The sequence below is a fragment of the Amia ocellicauda genome, chromosome 8 (genome assembly GCF_036373705.1).
Source record: "Amia ocellicauda isolate fAmiCal2 chromosome 8, fAmiCal2.hap1, whole genome shotgun sequence".
Taxonomy (NCBI): Eukaryota; Metazoa; Chordata; class Actinopteri; order Amiiformes; family Amiidae; genus Amia; species Amia ocellicauda.
Window position 1 is genome coordinate 14,935,001 of NC_089857.1, and position 16,858 is coordinate 14,951,858.

General features: G+C 38.8%; 1 protein-coding gene across 1 annotated transcript in view; it reads right to left on the reverse strand.

Moving 5' to 3' along the window:
• The window catches only part of adamts12 (ADAM metallopeptidase with thrombospondin type 1 motif, 12), a 124,966-nt gene that overhangs the window by 15,821 nt on the left and 92,287 nt on the right, over positions 1 to 16,858 (reverse strand). The window contains exons 16-23 of the mRNA XM_066712130.1: positions 16,211 to 16,352; positions 13,070 to 13,196; positions 12,357 to 12,567; positions 9,354 to 10,388; positions 8,391 to 8,543; positions 6,512 to 6,685; positions 3,854 to 4,000; positions 763 to 910 (exon numbers count right to left, since the gene is read on the reverse strand). Of these exons, the coding sequence (XP_066568227.1) occupies positions 763 to 910; positions 3,854 to 4,000; positions 6,512 to 6,685; positions 8,391 to 8,543; positions 9,354 to 10,388; positions 12,357 to 12,567; positions 13,070 to 13,196; positions 16,211 to 16,352 (2,137 nt within the window). The remainder of the gene's footprint in view (positions 1 to 762; positions 911 to 3,853; positions 4,001 to 6,511; positions 6,686 to 8,390; positions 8,544 to 9,353; positions 10,389 to 12,356; positions 12,568 to 13,069; positions 13,197 to 16,210; positions 16,353 to 16,858) is intronic.

The following is a 16,858-nucleotide window of genomic DNA, read 5'->3' on the forward strand; positions in this document are numbered from 1 at the left end:
GAAACCCAGCATCTGGTGATGTCTATGGGTTCCAGACTTCAGGCAGTCATTGACTGCAAAGGATTTGCAACCAAGTATTGAAACTCATGATTTAATTCATGATTATGTTAGTTTGTCCAAATACTTTTGTGCCCCTAAAATTGGGGGGACCACATATAGAAATGGGTGTAATTCCTACACTGTTCACCCAATTTGGATGTAACGACCCTCAAATTAAAGATGAAAGTCTACACTTAAAGTGCATCTTGATTGTTTTCTTTCAAATCCATTGTGGTGGCGTAAATAGCCAAAATGATGACAATTGTGTCACTGTCCAAATATGTATGGACCTAACTGTACAGTACATTATTTTCTCTTGCCATGGGTACCCAGGATTCTAGAATGCTCTGGCACTAATCTGCTGCTCATTCACAGTAACAATGGGATCTGAATTCAACAGGTTGCCCTTTTTCAGTTTATGCCAGAACCTTAATTTGTCAAAGGACCATTTCTTTTTAGGATTTTTGTATCTGTAGTGTTTTAATTTCGTAGCCACTTTCAGTGTACAGTTAATTTCATACCTTGACTGCCTAGATAGAACACAGCTTTGTTGGGAACTGTCATCAATCCAGTTTGCTGTATTGTTGCGATGGATCTCAGAATTCCAGAATCAAATACAATGTCTGATATTTCCTTTCTCGTCCCAAAAAAATAACATTGCCCAGTTTGAAGTGTCCTAAAGGAAACTGTTAATGTAAAAGTGTGAAATTTTCTTACCCAAACTTTTTGCACACTCCTGCAGATTACACTTCTGAAAGCTGTCTGGCCTTGTTTTCTTCTCGCAGACACTGTTGTTTTCTATTTTCTTGGTTTCCTCATTCACACACTTGACAACCCTGTGTTGCACCCCTCCACCACAGGAAACTGTGCACTAGTAGAAAAAAAAAAACATTTAATAATCTTTTAAAAACCTTTTATAAGTCTTCAAAATATCAAACTAAATCAGTTATTTTTTTACTTCCCAAAACAGCAACAACAACACACAATAACTTCTGGCACTTGAAACTATACATACTTTCAAAATAAGGACAGTGAAAGTGACCATGAGCCTTTCTCCACTTTGAATATTTTGGGAGTTAGGCAAGGTTAGATCAGGTTTTTAGACTTCAAACCTTCACTGGCCTTAGGGAAATGCATCTGTATTTTCCCTTCATTTATCCCCCCCACCACCCCTACCACAGAGCTCAGAAAAATAATCATTTTATAATTATGCAAATCTGCCTCCAAGCCAGATTGCTGTCAGAATTTCCATGTTTTCATTTGCTGGTGTCCCTCACCCATCAGCAACAGAAGATTAAACAGTGCATCATGTCCCAACGAACTTGAAGCAATCAATATACATTCACTGGTTATTACAGAACTTCTGAACAATGTCCTCCCAACCACGTTATAGATTTAATTGGTAAAATTGTGAATATTATTGTAAAAACATGAACCAAGACTGCATCAGTACATCTTAAACGTTCCCATATAGAAACACTGTAGAACAGTACTTGTCAAATGACTAATACAATCTCTCACCCTGGCGCACATATTATTCCTTGCTTCCCTCACTTACAATTAATCTCTTTGTAACAGGAGCATTACAGACAGCTAGCCAATACTACATTATTACTATTATTACCTGTGCATGTGACCTTAATTCAATGGGACACTGAACTAAAATTAGGATTGAATCATAATGGAACAGTATAAACTGAGAGATAACTTTAAAAATGTTATTCAATGCATTCATAATAACAGTGGTCGAAAACACAGCAGGAGACCAGTTTGAGAAGAATTAGAAAACTATTGCAGATTTGTCCAACAATAGCGGGGAAACTAGCAAGGAACTAAATACAAAAAAAATCAATAATGGTGAGTACCTAATTCCAGCTCACAGTGAATACTGAGAAACACAAATAAAAAAATAAATTAAAAATAAAACACACACATACTCCCACAAACAAAGTATGCATGTCCGTACTGTTAGAGACACACCAGCCTTTAATTTATTCAGCCGTTGGTGGTGTGAAACTAAAAGTTGATTTTGCATGGAAATGCTTTGTACTCTGAGTTTTAACACTTAAAAAAGTTAGTAATTATTTAAATATCAATATGGTTTGTATCAGTGAGTATGTTTGTATGATACACTGCATGTATCAATAACATATCTGTCAAAAATAGTTACATTTATTTCTATATAAGCAACTTATTCAGTAATTTCTTAATCTACTGTGCCTTTGATAAAATGGACTAGGCACTGTCTGTAGCCTTTTCATATATTTCAGATCAGTTTGTCAGGAGGAATATATCACCACTCCAGCAAGCACAACTACTCCTGGTCCTTCAGGCTCAGCATGTGAACTGCTTTTTTAGTTCATGCCAACTAAACTGTACATTCTGAGTTTATCAACCAGAGTCTGTTCAAAGCCCCACAATGCCACTTTGAACTGGTGTTTATTGAAACACCATCTAATATTCACAACATGGGCCAAATAAGTAGGACAACATGTTTTTCATCCCTGTTACTATTTTATTTATGGTAAATATTTAAGTGATGGTTTGAACAAGAGTTTATATATATTCATATACATCTATCTATCCATCTATACATAACCCTTTGTATGATCGATCTCTCTCTCTATATATATATATTTTTATACACTTCTGAAAATACTGAGAGTACATCTGTGTTTTCTTGCAGTAAACCAACTTGTAGTTACACTGCGAGTATTATAAGAAGAATCAAAATACATACGATACCTTCTAGTAAAAAAAAAAAAGTTACATAGTATTTCTTTATTTATATAGTCTCTAATCGTATTGTCCTTTGTGCTGAACAATAGCTCCTGAGGCTACAGAAAGTGCATGTGTGTTCCAAATAACAATGGTTCAAACCTACTGGGATAATTAAGTAAAAGATTATAAATGTCTGGTTTGGAAAACTTAACTGAAGAAAACCTAATTAGACTGCAGCAATGCCTTTGTTTGCTGCTTATCCTTTGGAGGATGTTTAAAAATATAATGCATACAGTGAAAATGAATTATGTATTTAGTTACTGTTGCCTTAACTAAATATAAAGATGCAGTTATTTATCTGAACTAAAGTAACTCAATAGGAAGAAAAAAAGCTGATTTTGTTCTTGAGTAAAAGAAAACAAAAACATTGAAAGTCATTCTATCCGCTGAGTAATGAATCATATCATAGTTTACGGTTTATAAGATAATTATTCAAAATAAGTATTTTATTATTTGATTTCAGGCAATAGAAATAGCTGATATTCATCTATAACAGGCTTCAAGTGGTGGGTTTGCTTCATGACAGATAAAGCATGCAAACATTCAGAGGGAATCTCGACTGCTATTGTATTAAATTGAGCTCTTAATGATGCAGTATGCATTATGCATTATGTTTTTGCAGAACTAATTCAAACAAGAATAAGCAGTTAATTTAATTGTGATGATCCTGACAGAAATATACTAAATACCCGTTAATTGCAAAATTACAATTAAATACTTATTTGAGAATTTTTCCTTCTACCTAAAGCAAACATGTCATTGGAGCCTGTTTTAGTCAATAATAAGGTTGAACCAAAATCCTATAAGGTCTTTACGTATCTGAGTATACTTACTGTCATATAATAAATTAAGAAAGTGATACATGGGTGGCTATATATGCAATACACGTAAATAGAGGCATTTGGTATTACTTTACAATCAGTTACTTACTAAATGCTATTAAAATGGTATCAATACTGGTTACTGTTCCCAGCTGCTAAGAAACTACTCTTTTCTATGTCATAGAGCAGAAGAACACCCTGCTTTTAATTACCTCCTCCCAGGCAGCAGCATCCCAATTTGTACACAGATGTTCATTGCATGGCTCAGTGCTGTTGGGCCTTCCTTTCAAATCGCAGCGGTTGTACGCCGGGCAGTACACAAGACGTTCACGCAGGCCAACTCCACAGCTCTTAGAACACTAGGCAGGAAATGAGGCCGAGAATTATTCAGGCGATAGAATGACATTATCTTCTGATCTCCATGCTTTCATGAAAACATAATAATAAAAAAGTCCTTTCCTTCATCTCAGGTTAATGTTAATATGTACTGGATATGTAGAATAGTAAAAGTAAGTAAAAAGCAATTGCACATACAGTGAGGGAAAAAAGTATTTGATCCCCTGCTGATTTTGTACGTTTGCCCACTGACAAAGAAATGATCAGTCTATAATTTTAATGGTAGGTGTATTTTAACAGTGAGAGACAGAATAACAACAAACAAATCCAGAAAAACACATTTCAAAAAAGTTATACATTGATTTGCATGTTAATGAGGGAAATAAGTATTTGATCCCCTATCAATCAGCAAGATTTCTGGCTCCCAGGTGTCTTTTATACAGGTAACGAGATGAGATTAGGAACACTCTCTTAAAGGGAGAGCTCCTAATCTCAGCTCATTACCTGTATAAAAGACACCTGTCCACAGAAGCAATCAATCAATCAGATTCCAAACTCTCCACCATGGCCAAGACCAAAGAGCTGTCCAAGGATGTCAGGGACAAGATTGTAGACCTACACAAGGCTGGAATGGGCTACAAGACCATCGCCAAGCAGCTTGGTGAGAAGGTGACAACAGTTGGTGCGATTATTCGCAAATGGAAGAAACACAAAATAACTGTCAGTCTCCCTCAGTCTGGGGCTCCATGCAAGATCTCACCTCGTGGAGTTTCAATGATCATGAGAACGGTGAGGAATCAGCCCAGAACTGTACAGTACAGTACTGTGCAAACGTAAAAGGCTGGTGTGAAAAAATACTGTAAAGTAAGAATGCTTTCAGAAATAGACATGTTAATAGATTATATTTATCAATTAACAAAATGCTAAGTGAGTGAACAGAAGAAAAATCTACATCAAATCTGTATTTGGTGTGACCACCCTTTGCCTTCAAAACAGCATCAATTCTTGCACAAAGCCAGGGATTTTGTAGGCATATAGTCAGGTGTTTGATGACCAATTATACCAAACAGGTGCAAATTTTCATCAATTCAATATGTAGGTTGAAACACAATCATTAACTGAAACAGAAACCGCTGTGTAGGAGGAATAAAACTGGGTGAGGAGCAGACAAATATGGATTTGATGTAGACTTTTCTTCTGTTCACTCACTTTGCATTTAGTTAATTGATAAATATAATCTATTAACATATCTTGTCTTTCTTACGTTACAGCATTTATTAACACCTTCCTAAAATGTTTGCACAGCACTATACGTTTAAGTAACACTTTACATTAAGTGTCCCTTATTACTGTGCATTTACACTGTAATTACTTGGTAACTACTAGTGTAATTATTCTTATTTACACTGTATTTACATTGTAATTGTGCATGGTTACAATGTTTTTACAGTGCTAGGGTAACACTTTACATTCAGTGTCCCTAATTACTGTGTATTTACTTAATTATGCCTATTTACACTGTATATTGTAACAAGTAATTACAGTGTAAATACATAGTAATTATGGACACTTCATGTCAAGTGTTACTGAGTAAATACTTCTCAGACGTCTGAACTGCTGCAATGTTGGCCTTTTTCTCAGATAGCTACACGTAAGGGACCATTCAGGTCAGGATGGGTGAAAGCCTTTTCAGACATATCAAAGGGGTTCTACAGGAAAATGCGGAACATACATCCATATTCAGGTCTCATATTGTCGAGGGATAAGCCATTTTTCCTGTAGTTGTAAACTAAATTTCAGGGGGTTGGTTGGACCCTAATCCCAACCGCCACATGTATAAATACGGGGCTCAAACACATGGGGGGGGAGCTTGTCCACGAGGCCAGGCTAAATCTAGATACATTTTTATACTGCATCCAACAGTCTTATTGGGGTTTTCCAAAGCTCCTGAAACTATCCATCATCAAAGACATTTCAAATTAGGTTTTAAGATTCTCAGATGTTCTTAATATCATGGGAATGTAGCTGAATGATTGCAGGCAAAACTTCTGATTGAAATTCATTTTTATTTTGGATACTCAGTCCTTTGAAGTGAAACAGCAGGTGGGGATTTAATATGTATCCCAAAAACCATGCAGGAGACTTAAGAAATGATGCCCTATCCTCAGTTAACTACCTGCTTTGATTATTATATAATTATCTCAGGGCAAGATATACTTTATATGGTTTGACATCACACTTTACCACTTCAACACCATCTCATTATTCAAATTATCTTGATGAACAATGAACTTAATTAAAACAAACAGATAGACTGTGCCAAAGGCTTTGCAGGGACAAACTCTGTATAAGACCTGGCCTGTGACCAACAAGGATCTTTAGGGTGAAGAAGAGCAATGAATCATGCAAGACATTTCAGTGCAGGAAGAGATGCCAAGAGATCAATACAGAATCTCAATGGCTAAATGTCTTCTGGAAAGTGCAAAGGCTGTAAATGTATTTCTATAAAGAAACTGGCTGCAGAGTCACAGTACCTGGCTCCAAGGTGACCGGTGCCATTCCAAGCAGGGCTGAAGGTCACAAGGGGCAGAAGGGGGAGGCTTGTACGCCAGGGCCTGGCAGTGGAAAGGCCGGAGCTGCCGTTTGCTCTGAATGTCTATGCACTGCACGTCTCGGACCTTACTGTCTCCTGTACAGCTGTCAGGGCACTGAAGAAAAACAAATGAAAGAAGGGAGAAATCAAACGATGTGCATCCCACTTACTTACATTAGTGTCACTGTGAAAGGTTACAGTTTGGAGTAGCTTTGACTTTATTTGAGTAATCAATGTTGACTTGCCATCAATCAGGAACAGTGATTCTTAAGAAAGGGGAAAAAAAAAAGGATTATGAGCACACACTTCAGTACCAGATGTATGATTCGTGTTTTGGATATGGAGGAATCAAGCTGTGGAGTGGAAAGAGCCATGCGGGAAACATAGTACGCTAAACGTGATTTAAAATGCCCTGTTTTGACGCAATACAGCACTTGTTCTGTTATGAATGATTTCCCTATTACACATCTTTTAAGCTGCTATACCAGCTAGCTAGGGCAACGCTACCTGCTGAGAAGATTTCTTAAAGATGATTGCCAGGAAGGTTAGAGAGGAATTTAATCAGTGTGACACCATGCTGAAAAGTGAATTCAAGTGTTTATGAGCAATGCTGATATTCCTTCCCTATGTCTTGGCTTTCATCTCACTTTGAAAAACATTTTCTAAAGCTCCTTTTATTGCTGGCGTATTAGGCTTCGTAGCAGATTCCAATTAAAGCTGAAAAAGTTCAAGAAAAACATACATGCAATAGAATAAAGGAAACCAGGGAATGAACAGGAAAAGGGAAATAACTTACACAACTTCTTTAATAGAGACTTCTTGGTCAACTTCAAACAGTTGAGTCATGCAATCCGTAATTCAAAGTCGATTTAAACATACTGATTTTTTGAATTTTTTTTGCCTTCATTTGGCTTTGATCATAGTTTGAAATATATACGTCTATAGATCAGTGACTAATTGTATTCAATATGTATCAGTTAAATCTAAATTGATTGTAGAAATTCATTACCATTTAAAATTAAAATTAATTCATTAAAACTTTGAGATATTCAGAGTGAAAATATTTAAATACACACAAACCACACAAAATTCTAACATTTCTGAACAGACATACACGTGTCGAGTTATTCTTGAAAAATTTAATCTAATGTAATATCAGTATTAGCAATTGGGTCTACTGTCAATCTTGAATTTTTTTCCCTGTTTTGAAAGATTCTATTTCATTTTATATAAAACAATAAAATATTGTATTTTAAGTTGTCCTGTCACTGTCAACATTCTTGTCAAAGACAAGAGAAATAACAAATGACAGGAGAAGTAATGCCAAATCAACTCTAAGTTGCTATATATCCTAATATTATATAAATAGAAGTTTAAAGAAAGTAATAGGCAGACATTGTGCATAAACTTGAATTATTTAAAGGACGTTTACAATGTTAATTATCTTTGCACAGATAACATTTGTGCTACTTGTTTTTATAAGATGAGATGTTTTGTTATTTATAAATCCAGGTTTCAGTATGTCTAGAAAGTGACAGACACTGTAATGAATCTTGACATTCAAGTGTTTGTTTACTTATAAACATCTGATTTACTGTGTTAATCCTATGAATACAGCTCAATTCCTCACAAAAGTTATTAAAGAGACAACTTAACAAACTCGTTTTCTGATGCTAGTCCTTGTTTTACCTCCTTTTTTGTTTTTTCTTAAGAACAAAACAACCAAAAAAGGTTTTAGGGTTGAAAATTTCAAAAGTACTGGCATATCTTTTGATTTCTTCAGGCACGCAGTTAACCCATCATACAAGCTCTTTTCTTACCTTACTCCAATTTCCGCTTTTCCAGGCAGCACATGGGCGGAGATGGCACCTCCTGGCAGGGTCAGGCCTTTTCATGTTTTCGCAGTCCGACTCCTCATTAGTGCTGCACACAACTGTTCTCCAGACGGCTCCGAGCCCGCAGGTAGTGGAGCACTATCGGGGAGTGAGGGCTTTTGTTATTATTATTTTTATTGTATTATTGATATAAATCACTTCGCTGGTGAAAGCTGATTGAAAAGGAATTGAAAATCATCCCAGCCGGGCAAAGCAGTTAAGGCAAATTTTGAAGAGGTCTATGTGCTCCTTTGCCTCTACACGAGCCCAGAAGATATTATTTCCCCTATTCAACCTTTTCCTTTCAATATATGCACACAAATAAACCCTCAAAATCTAGGGCAGTGATTGAATGCTATTATTATTGTTATTATTATTATAATTTATATATTGCACAGACTGAATGTGTGTGCTCTGTTCATTTTATTACTGATGTATGCGAGGGAAATGAAATTTCCAAATGACAAAAGTGTCAGCTGAAACAGCCAAAGTTAAAAAAATAACAAACTGTTCTACATATTCTGCATGAGAAGGAAAGCTCTTGCTACATATTGCTCTATTGTGCTAATAAAGCATTTATCGATATTTTAAAATCTCCTTGCATGTGAACTTTAAAATAAACACGAATCTCTTGTGAGGGTACACTGTTGTCATAGTTATATTTGGCAGAGTGATATTTACAGGGTTTATGAATGAAAAGCAGGGCCAAAACTTTTAATATCCAATAAGCTTTTGTGTTTGAGAAATTATACTTGTGTAGAATTTCATGTCTTGTAAAGTTTGATTTCAAAAGTCAATAATGTTTTTTAATCATTAAATGATTAAGGAATTATTAAAATGTGTACATGGACACAAGTATGAGAGTGTTATTTTTATTTTTATAAGGTGAGGAGTTGCCAAAATACTCACCTCACTCCAATTCCCAACCAACCACTGAACATCTCTGTTAACATGAGGTTTGGCATCTAGGTTTTCATAGTCCCCAAGGTGTCCCTGTCTAGAACCAGACACTTCTGGTGCAGTGGTGACGTTTATCTTTGTCCACGGTGCGGACATTCTCCTGAAGGTCTCTCTCAAGACTTTAACTGTTCGATAAACAGGTGCAGTTGTGTGGCTACTTTCCGCTTCTAGCTGAGGTATCCCGGTGCTCAGATTAGGTATTTGTGTGGTTCCTGACATGCTTGTTGTTCTAGGCCTCCATTTGTTATCTGGTTTGATAAAGGCTTTTCTTGTTGTGGTGACCCTATGGTAGTGGTGTGTTGTTTTATCAACAGCATTTGGTGTGGAGTGGAGTGGAGGTGCAGAAGATGTGTGAAATGTCTGTAAAGTGGTTTCACTTCCTTCTGCGGTTTCTCCATCTGGTTCCTCTGTGGCAAAAGTGGAATCGTCTGTGATATTATCGTAGCCAGGGGTGAATTTCATACTCTTGTCTGTAAATCCGATGTCAGGGGTGCTACCATGATCCTCCTCCATGATGTTACTTCTCTCAAGGTCAGTGGACACCTTGGTGATGCCCTTTGTGCTCCCATTTTTTACTATGATAAAGTTGAAGTAGTAATCTTCGCTGTCGATGATATCGCCCGCAGTCGGAGCAGCACGGGTGGATGGACGGAGGGATGCTGTCACAGTAGTGAGGCTGGCTGTGGGCAAAGCGGTTGTTGTTGGGATCGTTGTTGGTGTGGCAGCTGAGGTGGTACTTGTTGTTGCCCGTGACCTGTGAGTGGTTGGGTTGGGCTTATGAATCGGGCGGAGGGGGGGACTCTTTGTAAAAATCCTCCTGAATTTTGGAAGCGACGGTGGGAATAGTCTCCGGCTGGGAGAGCAGCTCTGCAGGGCGCACAGGGCCTTGGCATGAGGCTTCTTCGAACGGTCGCAGCTCGCTGTAACCCATGCAAGACAGCTAACTGCTCTCGACTTCACTCCTCCACCACAGGAGACTGAGCACTGAGGATAGAGAAGCAAAATGAATGGTTCAAAAAAAGCACCAGCAGTTTAAATAAGATGCAAATAAGACATACAGAGGGGCAAAATCAATCTGAGTAACCCTCAGTCAGACTCCTCATGCCATGTACAGTAAGGGAAAAAAGTATTTGATCCCCTGCTGATTTTGTACGTTTTCCCACTGACAAAGAAATGATCAGTCTATAATTTTAATGGTAGGTGTATTTTAACAGTGAGAGACAGAATAACAACAAAAAAATCCAGAAAAATGCATTTCAAAAAAGTTATACATTGATTTGCATGTTAATGAGGGAAATAAGTATTTGATCCCCTATCAATCAGCAAGATTTCTGGCTCCCAGGTGTCTTTTATACAGGTAACGAGCTGAGATTAGGAGCACTCTCTTAAAGGGAGTGCTCCTAATCAATCAATCAATCAATCAGATTCCAAACTCTCCACCATGGCCAAGACCAAAGAGCTGTCCAAGGATGTCAGGGACAAGATTGTAGACCTACACAAGGCTGGAATGGGCTACAAGACCATCGCCAAGCAGCTTGGTGAGAAGCTGACAACAGTTGGTGCGATTATTCGCAAATGGAAGAAACACAAAATAACTGTCAGTCTCCCTCGGTCTGGGGCTCCATGCAAGATCTCACCTCGTGGAGTTTCAATGATCATGAGAACGGTGAGGAATCAGCCCAGATCTACATGGGAGGATCTTGTTAATGATCTTAAGGCAGCTGGGACCATAGTCACCAAGAAAACAATTGGTAACACACTACGCCGTGAAGGACTGAAATCCTGTAGCGCCCGCAAGGTCCCCCTGCTCAAGAAAGCACATGTACAGGCCCATCTGAAGTTTGCCAATGAACATCTGAATGATTCAGAGGAGAACAGGGTGAAAGTGTTGTGGTCAGATGATACCAAAATCGAGCTCTTTGGCATCAACTCAACTCGCCGTGTTTGGGGGAGGAGGAATGACCCCAAGAACACCATCCCCACCGTCAAACATGGAGGTGGAAACATTATGCTTTGGGGGTGTTTTTCTGCTAAGGGGATAGGACAACTGCACCGCATCAAAGGGACGATGGACGGGGCCATGTACCGTCAAATCTTGGGTGAGAACCTCCTTCCCTCAGCCAGGGCATTGAAAATGGGTCGTGGATGGGTATTCCAGCATGACAATGACCCAAAACACACAGCCAAGGCAGCAAAGGAGTGGCTCAAGAAGAAGCACATTAAGGTCCTGGAGTGGCCTAGCCAGTCTCCAGACCTTAATCCCATAGAAAATCTGTGGAGGGAGCTGAAGGCTCGAGTTGCCAAACGTCAGCCTCGAAACCTTAAAGACTTGGAGAGGATCTGCAAAGAGGAGTGGGACAAAATCCCTCCTGAGATGTGTGCAAACCTGGTGGCCAACTACAAGAAACGTCTGACCTCTGTGATTGCCAACAAGGGTTTTGCCACCAAGTACTAAGTCGAAGGGGTCAAATACTTATTTCCCTCATTTTTCTGGATTTTTTTGTTGTTATTCTGTCTCTCACTGTTAAAATACACCTACCATTAAAATTATAGACTGATCATTTCTTTGTCAGTGGGCAAACATACAAAATCAGCAGGGGATCAAATACTTTTTTCCCTCACTGTATGCATGGGGTTGACCTTTTCCAGTTAACTTTTTTTAATTACATTTGTTGTTGGACTTTTCCTTCCAAACATATAAATAAATAATTCTATAACTATATCATTTTGGCCAGACAACAGGTTAAGCAATTGTAAGAAACTGTTATTACCACTTAGAGGATAACAGTTATTTCTAAGGAAAGGACTCCAAAGGTCGAAAGAGTACACCAAATGAAATGTGGTTTTATTGCTCCCAATAAAACACGATGGAATTTAGTGTTTGAACTGCTAACATTGGCCTATCAGATTAGCCTGGCTTTATTCCTCACAATACAAGGTATCAGTACATGCCTGGCTCCAGTTCCCCACGGTCCACTCTGATCCACAGGGCGTGTCCCTCTGACACGGCACAAGAGCCTTGGGCTTCAGGAGGTGCTTGCACTCTGCAGGGGGGAGAACACGCTCTTCAGCACCCACGGTCCGCACACACAGCACGGTGCGTTTCTTTACGCCCGACGGCCCACAAGTCGCAGAACACAACTGCCAGCCACCAACCCACCACCTAGAAACAACATAAGGAGAGGTTTTCATCTGGTACTCCTTGTGTCGTCTTTCTCTCACCTAACCCTGGAACATGAATTCACAGACATCCTAATAGTTTTTCAATCCTGCCTTCACACCAGCAAATATCTATTATCTCCGTATCTTTGAACTCTTTCCCCATTATCTCTCCTCTGTAATTTAAGCCATTCAACCACTCCACACACAGCTGACCTCCAGCTCCCCTTCCCCATTCTCCAAAAACTGATCCGATTACATCACTCTAATGGGGTTAAAAACATAAACAAGAAAGCATCAAGCATTCCTTAAATAGCTGCCTCTCTCCACTCTCACAGATTCTCCCCTACATATTAAAACAGCACAAGGTTATACAACTAAAACCGCTCACAGTAAATAATACAGTTAGGGGTTGGTTGAATGCCATATATGTACATAATAAATAAAACATTGCAATCAGTGTCTGATTTGTAAAATGGTAGCTAAGGTTCAGGTCCAAAATGTACCTTGCTGGACAATCCATGTTCTTACACTTCCTTTGCCGGGCTTCTGGTCTGCTGTCTGAATCACACAGCTTCTCCTCCACAACCCCAATCCCCGTCTCAAAACAGCGAACAGGCTGCCGCTGAAATCCTAAAAAGTAATGAATGTCTTTTATGTCAGTAATAATATTATCAATTATCATCATCATCATCATCTCACCCCTTTCAGTTCACATTATTAGTTTTTTTTACCAGTAATTTCAGAATAAAATGAAATTATATAAAGATTTGTAAAGGAGTACGTCACAGAGATACAATCTCTCCAAAACTCTTCACAGCAACTCTTGAAGAAGTGTTCAAGAAGGAATCAAGTTCCCTCTTCTGACCCTCTCATCCCCTCACGCATCTCTTCCTGCTTGTCTGCCATTACAGCCTGAATGCACTCGCACCACCTCAAACTCAACCTCTCCAAATCAGATCTCCTCTTTTCCCCCCACTCTTCCTCACCTTCTGCTGACCTCCCCATCTCGATCCCCTTGGAATGCACCACACTCTCTCCTTCTTCTTCTGCTAAAAATCTAGGAGTCACCCTCGATCCTGTGCTCTCCTTCTCCCAGCACATCACCATGCTGACGCGCACCTGCAGATTCTTCCTGAGCAACATACGCTGGATCTGTCCCTTCCTCACCGACTACTCAACTCAGCTACTCGTCCAGTTACTGGTCCTCTCCCGCCTGGACTATTGCAACTCCCTCCTGGCCGGCCTGCCTGCATCTACTACCCGCCGCTCCAGCTCATGCAGAACGCTGCGGCTCGTCTGGTATTCTCTCTGCCCCGATTCACACGCTACTCCACTGCTCCGCTCCCTCCACTGGCTCCCGATAGCGGCACGCACTCAGTTCAAGACATTGACCCTCACCTACCGCTGTCTCGACCACACTGCACCAAGCTACCTTCAGTCACTCGTCTCTCCATACATCCCCTCCAGACCACTGCGCTCCTCCAGTACCAGAAGGCTAACTCTGCCTCCTCTCCACTCTCCTTCCTCCAGAGCCGCTTCTTCTCATCCCTGGCCCCTAAGTGGTGGAGCAGAGTCCTTGACCTCATTCCGGCGCTTACTCAAGACGCATCTCTTCCGACAGCACTTGTAATATTAGTCCTCTATCCCTGCTAGATAGCACTTCAGCTTATTATGCTCCTCGCGTTCTTGATTGTTTTCCTCCTTGCTCCCTCTCCCGTAGCCCTAGTCTGTAACCCTACATCATGACAGCACTTAGCTTTCACCGTCCAGGATGTAGGACCTCACTTACTGTACTTGTGTAAATTGGAATTGGAATTTGTAAAATGTATTATTTTGAATTGCTATGTTTTAGCTAAGTTGAATTTGTAATGATTGATGCCTTGTACTTGTATTTTTGCACTTATGTTGTAAGTCGCCCTGGATAAGGGCGTCTGCCAAGAAATAAAAATAATAATAATAATAAAAAGTTAAACTGAACTTATTTGAACAATTTACGATTTGACGATGACATCGTCATATTTGCAAAAACACCTGAAGACCTGCAGCTGCAATTTCAAGATGCAAGCAAGAAAATTTAACTTAAAATGAACCAGAGTAAAACAAGTCATGTTTACAGCTTTACTAAATTGAAGAACACTGAAGTAGATCAATGGGTATTCGAAGGAGTCAAGAGGTACATCTACCTTGGACAACAAATCAGCGCAGATGGAGATATTATGGAAGAAATCAAAAGAAGAGTGAAAATGGGATACATCTGGAAGAAACAGCATGCTGGTGAAATGAAATCTACCCACTTTCCTCAGGAAAAAAGTATTTGATCAATGCATACTACCAATGATCACTTATGGATGTGAAACCTGTTCACCTAATGTGAAAATGAAACTGCAGATGACATAACGGTGCAAGGAACAATGTATGCTTGGAATAACAAGAAGAGATAAAATGAATGAATGGATTCAAGAACCTTTGAATCTTTGAAAGAGTGTAAATGTTAAAATGGCAATGGGATATGCACATTGCAAGAAGAACAGACCAAAGATGGATAATGGAAGTTATTGAATGGATACCAAGAGATGAAAAAATACCTAGAAGACGACCATATAGAAATTGGGAAGATGAAATCATACACTTTGCAGGTGTGATATGGGAAAGAGAAGCTGTAGATTGAAGAGACCTTCATCCAGCATTGGATCGATATAGGCTGATGGTGATTTATATAATACTATACATATAATATATGACACTATGACACTGTGTGTAGATTAGGAAATGTAAAAATTATTCAATCCAAGAATTGCAACACAAACAATGCATTCATCTTTCATTTCCATTAGTTTAATTTCAATCAGTCAGGCATAGGACAAATAGTCATTTGCACTAGGAACTCTGCAGGCTGAATGCTATTTTAAGTGTCAGCTATCAGAAGGTCATAGTACTAGCCCAAACATTTAAACATAAATCATATTCAGGGCATGCATCCATCACTGCAGAAATTCTCTCAAGGAACTTGAGTGTGCAATTTTGAAAGTCATTGTAAAATTGCAAGCTCAGTTGATTTTTATGTCCATGCATTCCTTAAAGCAGTTCTTCTTGACTCCAGCCTTATTAATATCACATACTCCATATTTTACTATTAGTAAAAGCAAAATAATGGTATTTTTATCATTCTATCACTCTACTACTAGAACGAGCCATTACTACTGTTATGCATGGCCATATGAATTCATACTTTTTTCTATTAGCCTTACTTGCATTCAAGTGACATATGAACAACATCTTAAGCTTTGCTAGCTGTTGGAGTGGCTCTGCATTTGTTTTGTTCCTCTGCACAATTACATGCATACCTATCTTGGCTTAGAATTTCCATTCATGGATGGGGGTGTGTAACAATTACAATTAAAGTTTCAGAAGTGGATCTAATTTAGCATACACTAGAAACATTCACCTTGGTCATTCAACTTGGTCTGTAAACACAATTTACAAATCTTACCGGACTACTAGCATAGTGTGTAGTGTAGAGAGCTTTAGCACAGCAAGGCTTTACTGCCTGCAACAACAAAGCCAAAATCTCCCTCAGAGGCAGATGTACCAAGATGAGCCATGTTTCCCAAACTGGGACTGGAGGGTGGAAGGTGGAGATTTACCTGTCCCACATGTGGCACTGCAATCAGTCCAAGCTCCATGTCTCCATTTATACTCGGGGACCCCAATCTCATTTTCCTTCTCAGTGCTGTTCCTTATTGTGTACTCATACTTGATCCCAGGGTTTTGCTCTTGGAATAACAGCTACAGAACAAAACAAACACAAACAAACATGTACTACTGATTTTCTCTCCACAAACTTTTAAATCGCTAAGCTTCTCAGTTTCTGTTTGATTTTCTTCCATTAAGGAAAGCTCTTGACACAGATGTGGCTTATTCAATTTTCTTCATTAAACTCCTACACATGCTACAGTGTGGAATGGTGTGCTGTACATGCATGCAGACTTTATTTGCTAATGTTTCTTATACTAACTTTATATTCCTGAAGTTATTCTTCACCCATTAGTCTTGGTAGAGTTATGTAATTCTCAAAATTACTTAATGTCAAAAGATGCTTAGATCCAGCAAATTAAGTTATTTGTTATGCATTTATACAGTTTCATAATATAAACAATTTTTAGAGGTCTAAATCACAATAAAACAGATTGAGATAAACATCATGATAAATGCACGTATTAAATCTAATATACAGAAAGGAAAATTTTTAAATGAATTGGTTAGCTGCCAATTATGTCAGCAAGCTGGCTTGT